The following is a 6418-nucleotide window of genomic DNA, read 5'->3' as shown; positions in this document are numbered from 1 at the left end:
CACCACTAGGAGGCGTTAAGTTGTTTCCGCCATTAAGAAGAAGAAGAAGCAGCAGCAGCGCAGCGATGCTTTGAACAAAGATCTCTGACCACCAGGCTGGCGGCGTGGATTGAATCCAAACCGGTTAGAACCGGTTTGGATCGCAGACTGATGAGTTTCAGACTGTCTGACTCCGGTTCCGATCCAGTTCTGGCCTGGCGGAGAGGCTTCCACACGATTTCCTCTGACTTTTCTCTGCTGGTTCCGGGGGGCAGTGACTGAAGTACCGCAGGATGCTAACTGCTAGCTAAGGCCAGCTACATCAACTGGACCGGGCCGATGTGTCGGAACCACCCGGTCCTGGGTTCTTCTCCAGGTGAGCTGATCTGGGTTGGTGATGAGTAGATCGCGAACGTTTCGGTTCTTAGAGCCGGTTCTTTGAAGTGAACGACGGGAGCCAGACAGGTGTTTTGTCTGGTCAGCATAAGTCTACAATAGGTTCTATGAGTACGCATGCGCATTAGACACGTAGAGGAGCTGTCAGTTCAGCACACGCGACAAGATACGACAGAAAACAGGTTGTTTTAATAACTACATGGTTCTGGTTTCAACGTGTATTCAATGCTACAGCTGTTGTCACCTACAAAACACGACCGTATGAAACTCTCCACAAAGCATACAGCCTCTAATTATCGTTTTTTTATATAAATATATATAAAAGTTATTTTTCATGTCTTCCAGCCGAGGAGTTCTGGCTTCAGAGAGATTCTAGATTCATCCTGTGCAGTGAATCTGTCTCCTTATTTTCCCACTTCTTTCTCACATCGTGGCTTTAGGAAACCTTCAAAATAAAAACGGGAGATTTGGGAGCCATCTTACTTTTGACAGTGTGAAAGAATTACATATTAACAACAGTCATTGCCACCTGTGTAAACTGATAATATATTGATTATAATGTTTTATTTCTAACGTTGGCTCTTGTGATAATCTAAGTCCATGTTAAAAATGTTAAAACTTCTAACTAAATCTGGGTGAGCCTTCCTAGCGGGGCTGAACCCGGTATTACCCCGAGCGCTATAGCTAATATTACTGTCATTTTGCCGGTGGACATAAATACAGTATAGTAATATTCTGATCACAAAATATAAACAATATTATGTCCATCTTGTGAAAAGTTATTTCCCGAGCTGTCAGGTCAACAGTCCATCGATGTGAACAAAAATATCCCGCAGTGCTGAAGCTTCTGCTGCTGCTTTGGTTCAGCCAAGATGGCCGCTCCAAGATGGCCGCCGTGTTTCCTGCAGCCAAGTTAGGGTAAGACTGGTGTAGAATAAACAACCTGCTGCTGAACTCAACAAGACAAAAGAGATCATTGTCGACTTCAGCAGGTCTCGACCCAACCACACCTGTCCTCACTAACAACAGAGCAGTGGAGATCGTCAGCAGCGCTAAGTTCCTGGGGCTTCACATTACAGACGACCTGAGCTGGACACCTCGCATCACTTCACTGGTGAAAAAGACACAGCAGCGCCTGCACTTTCTGAGACGAATGAGAAGAGCTGCCCTCCTCCTCCCATCCTCTCCACTTTCTACAGAGGAACCACTGAGAGCCTGCTGACCAGCAGTACCTCCATCTGGTCTGGGAGCTGCAAGGCCTCAGACTGGAAATCTCTGTGAAGAGAGGTGAAGACAGCAGAGAGGGTCATTGGGACTCCACTCCCCCATAGGCATTGCACTCAGACGCTGCTTAGCCAGAACAAACCAGATCCTCTGACTCCACCCATCCTCTCCATGGTCTGTTCATCCGGTTGCCGTCTGGCAGGCGGTTCTGTAGCATCCGCTGCAGAACCGCCTGACTCTCCCACTGGCCATCAGATTGCTCACCAAGACTGTCTGAGACTGCTTGAAAATACTAAGTTATCTATATTTAGCAATACATTATTTCTTCTATATTATGTAATTATAGGCACACTTGTGTTTTGTGCGCTTGCCCCGGTGGCCAAGTGATGACATTTCATTGCTAATTTCACTTGTTTCATTGTGCAGTGACAATAAAACAAGTCTAAGTCACTGCAGGTCTACCCGTATGTCTGTGATGTTCAGGGTCCAGTTCCTGCTGAACTGGTCCTGGTTCACCAGAACCGCTGTGACCTCGAGCGCCACCCACCTGGAAGTGATGTAACAAAAGGCCGACTGAAGCTCCGCCCCCAGCAGTCTGTTCACAGAGGCGGGGCCGTGACATAAGCGGACCGAAGCGTGTTCTGATCCAGGCGGGTCGGTGCTCCGATTCCTCATCTGACCTACCTTTGTGATGTGACTCTGTTCCTCAGGTGAGTCTGCGCCTGCAGACAGGATCTGGGAGGGGCCGGGTCAGCGGCGAGCATAGGTGAGTGTTGTGATGTCACTGTGTGGGCGGAGCCTACTGGGAGATGATGTGAACAAAAGGCCGAATTGTAGCGCCACCCTCAGGCAGCTGGTTCTCAGAGCGCGGCGCCGTGACAAAGACCGACCGAAGCGTTCATCTGATCCCCATCAATTTAAATCTAAATGTTACAAAAACAGGATATGAATGTTGAACCCCACAATTTATTAACGCAATAGAAATTGATTTATTTGCAAGCTACAAATATTTGGGATCAATAATCAATGATAAGCTGGCGGTTAATATGAAAACTAATCTGTAAAAAGGTTCATCAGAGACTTTTGGTGTGAAAAACAAAAGGAAACATTTAATCTGAAGCTTTTCTGTGGATTCATGGTTTGGAAACTAAAGTGTTCAGAAAAAAAAGGCTTAAGCAAAAATGTTACCGCTAGCTCAACTTCTCCTTTGTGACATTTTTATTTGTCGTTGGGCCAGAAAGCAAGGCTCAGCCTGATTTACATCTGGAGCTCCAGCGCCTCCTGCTGGCTGGAGGTTTCCTGGGTTAAACGGCAGCAGATAGAAGAACTGATTCTGTCCCTAAAATAGTGAGTTATAATTCCATTTTATATATTTATAATTGGTGCTTATATGCTTTCTTTTTTTTTATTAACATTTTTTATGTTTGTTTGAAATGTCTGGCTCTAAAACAAGTTTCCATTTAGGCAACCATAAACTGAAGCAAATCATGTGACCCTGGGAGCCAATAGGAGGCCAGCTTGAGGGCTCAGCAGATGACTCCCTTCCCCCAGATTGGCTCCACTTCCAGAATCAGACCGAACCGGGTCAGCAGTTCTGTTCTACTCTGGTGATTCTGGAGCTGCTGGTCCGATCTCCTGAAACATTTTAATGAAACCTAAAAAGCTTTCCTTCCCTTAAGAGTTGAAGCTCGGTTCTGTTAGAACCTTGGTCCTGGAAACGTGTTCTGATTGGTTCTGTGACGTCACGTTTTTTGAATAAACATTTATGAAATCTTCCAGTCTGTCTTAACGTCATTTGGAGGCTTTCCACCTTCTGTGGGATCCAGTTCTACCTCCACGGAGGAACCTCAGAACCTTCTGAGGTTCTGGAGAAACTTTAGACTTGGAGACGGTTAGAACTGTTGAATCAGCAACAAGCTGGGGAGGGGGGCGACTCCAGCTGCTGTGCTCCTGTCTTCTGTCCAGAGAAGAAGAAGCTGCTCTGGTTCTGCCAGGTTGACCAGCAAAGCCTATGGCGCCCCCTGTGGTTTTAAATGGACCCAGTTCTGACTCGTTTGTACCTTTCAGAACCACAGCTGGTTCTGAGCTCAATAGAACCTGGAGACCCGGGGATACTGGAAGGGAGCTCTCTATGATTCTGTTGGGTCAGAACCGGTTCTGTTCAGTCTGAGAGCAGCCGAACCCTAAATCAGCTGAAAGCTGACCCGAGTCTGGTGGAGGGGGGCGTGTGACCTTTGTCCCGGAACTGCTCTAGTATCGGCTCCGGACTCGGTTCTGGTTCATCGTTAGAACACAGACCCAGAGGGATGCAGACTGACCCGGTTTCACAGGTAAGGAGCTGGTTCGAACCTTGGAACCGGACCAGGTCAGAACTCTGGAGGAGCTAGCAGTTAGCCGCTCCACCAGACTCCATTCAGAAAACTGCAGATAAGCTTTGATTGATTCGGTTTTGGATCCAGTTTGGTTTTACCTAACCTTGGCTTCCATCACACGACCGCTTTAGATGCACGCCCGAACCAGAGCAGAACCTTTCACCGAACCAAGTAACAGAACCTGGACCTGAAGCTCCTTTCAGTGTTGGAAGCTGAAGCTAAAAACAGCCGGAAAATGAATGGAGTTTGGTGGGAGCTCCGGCTGCCGGCTGCTCTCACGGTGCTCTGCTTCACGGTTCTTTTGACCCGGTTGTGGGTCCAATGTTCCCCTGAGATCCTTTAGAGGTTCTGCTGTGGTTGAAGGTTCTGGCTCTGACGTCATCATATAAACAACGAGGTGTGATCATGTTTACATCATGCGATGACATGATTGGCTGCTAGCTCCCCGTTAGTCGGGTCGGTTCGGCAGCTGGCGTGTGAATGGTTGATCCAGTACTGGCCCGGTTCCGGTCTTGTGAGAAATTCTGTTCCCCTGTGAAACGGTCAGCATCCGGATGAACAAAACCAACTAATCCAGGGTTCGATTCAGTCAGTCTGCCCGACCCGACTGGTTCAAGTTGTGAAAGAACAACCTTGGTTCTGCTCAGGTTCTGTTCCTGATCTTTTATTGGAATTGGAACCAGGCATGAGACCCAGAATGTTTGGTCTGGTTCTGGTGGTCCAGATGCGGTTCAGAGGTGGTTCCACCCAGGTGAAAACAAAGTATACTAGTATATTTCAAACATACTTAAATTTGTGAAAGTACACTGTAAGTATACTAACTATTAAGTGTCCTACCTATAAGTATATCTGAAGTATACTAAAAGTACCAATTTCGAAATTAGAACTTTAAACACACTTAAACATAATTGTACCAAATACACTTTTAATATATTAAATAAAAGTATACTTTAAGTGAACAAAATATATATTTGCCCAAGTCTAAATATACACTCTCAAGTATATTTAAAATGTATTTTGTGTATATTTTAAAATATATGTTCAAAATAAAAAAAATTAAAAATTCACTTAACACTATATTAATTTCAGTATGTTTTAAATTACATCTCAGTGTAAATTTTAGGCTAATAAAGTATGCCTTTTTTAACTTCTTCATTTAAGTTAAAAATAAAGAAGTTATCCATCTGAACCCCGTTGAGATCCAGATCTCATTTTCAAGAGGGACCTGGGCAGAAGTCTGCAACACGCAGCAACCCGATTACAAAATAAAACTAATTAATACATATGCAGAAGTATGTCTTTTAGGCACCTTTAAAGTGTGTTTAATGTAATATCTAGGCATACTTTTTAAGAACCTAAAACGTATGAATTTTTAAGGGCCTTAATAATATTTTACTACTTATTAAAATTGCATACAATAAAAAAAAGATAATCATGATGTAATTTTTAAGAAAGTACCCAATCCATTTTCAGATGTGTGACGTAAATCCTTATAATCAACGGGATTAGCTCCAGTTCATACTCCAGGCCAGATGGTGGCGGTATTGCACACTTTCATTTAAAAAAAAACATAAAGAGAAGAAAAAACTTGAACGCAGGGAACAGACGCTGTTCAAATTCGCCATTTTTACTCGCATAATATCGCCTTAAAAGCAGAGAGGGTCTTGATAATAGTTACTAATTTTGGTAAATTCAAGCTGGTGACGTCCTAATCCGAGTTGGACGGAAACACAAGGGGACAACAACCGATGGAAATGAAATGTGTGTCACAAAAGGAGCCCGAAGGGACGAAGGATGCTAACGTGTTGCTAGCTGGTGGTAAGTTTGCTTATTAATGATCTTCGTTTAATTATAAACAGTGCAGTAAAGATGTATAACTTACGTTGGTTTCATAAATAATTATTTTATCAATGTTATTGTGACTTGTATGATTATTACTATAGGAATCATTCAGCTTCATGTTATAACTGCATGGAGGCTGTTTGTTGACTTATACTGTAATTCATAAACTAACCTGGTTTTAATTAAGCTCCATCAGACAGAGAGACTTTGATATTGTGAGGTTGATGTTCTAACTCGTTCATCAATGTTTTTATCTTCAACATGTGTTTGCAGTCTAAGCAAATGAAGAGGAAGCAGAGAGATCAAGTGTTAGAAAACTAAAGACTTTCTGTCTCAGAAGCAGCTCTGCTCCACCAGATCACCAACCAGCTCTGAGGATGAACCTCCACATGTCTTCATGATGGAAGTTTGTTTTTTCAATGAGCAGCTAGCTACAGTTTCAACAACAATAACTGCTGTGTTACCAACATCACGGGCTTAATAAACATGATTTGATTTGAAGGTAACTGGACAGAATTTTTCTCCTTGTTAATCTAACATTTCTCTGTCATACATTTTATTCATTGTTAGCTTTCAGAGCCCTGTGATGGACTGGTGACCTGTCC

The 6418-nt window shown here is 43.8% G+C and overlaps 1 protein-coding gene and 1 long non-coding RNA gene across 4 annotated transcripts in view; both read left to right on the top strand.

Annotated features, from left to right (window-relative positions):
- Nucleotides 1-25: 25 nt before the first annotated feature.
- LOC103129937 (zinc finger protein 664-like) overlaps nucleotides 26-6418 on the top strand; it is a 9811-nt gene continuing 3418 nt past the window's right edge. Inside the window, exons 1-4 of one of the 2 annotated variants that reach the window (XM_016665535.1) lie at nucleotides 26-355; nucleotides 2310-2365; nucleotides 2875-2946; nucleotides 3064-3929. In XM_016665535.1, coding sequence (XP_016521021.1) covers nucleotides 3906-3929 — 24 coding nt within the window. In that variant the 5' untranslated portion in view covers nucleotides 26-355; nucleotides 2310-2365; nucleotides 2875-2946; nucleotides 3064-3905. Of the gene's footprint in view, nucleotides 356-2309; nucleotides 2366-2836; nucleotides 2947-3063; nucleotides 3930-6418 lie in introns of both variants that reach the window. The other variant, XM_016665534.1, reaches the window with a different exon arrangement.
- Nucleotides 5186-6418, top strand: LOC107834355 (uncharacterized). Of its 2 annotated transcripts, none has more exons than XR_001660149.1 (3): nucleotides 5186-5789; nucleotides 6087-6315; nucleotides 6391-6418. It is a non-coding gene; the product is annotated as an uncharacterized LOC107834355 (long non-coding RNA). The 2 variants fall into 2 exon arrangements; XR_001660148.1 differs by having other exon boundaries at nucleotides 6384-6418.

The sequence above is a fragment of the Poecilia formosa genome, unplaced genomic scaffold, assembly GCF_000485575.1.
Source record: "Poecilia formosa unplaced genomic scaffold, Poecilia_formosa-5.1.2 Scaffold593, whole genome shotgun sequence".
Lineage (NCBI taxonomy): Eukaryota > Metazoa > Chordata > Actinopteri > Cyprinodontiformes > Poeciliidae > Poecilia > Poecilia formosa.
This window is presented reverse-complemented; position numbering and strand designations above follow the sequence as displayed.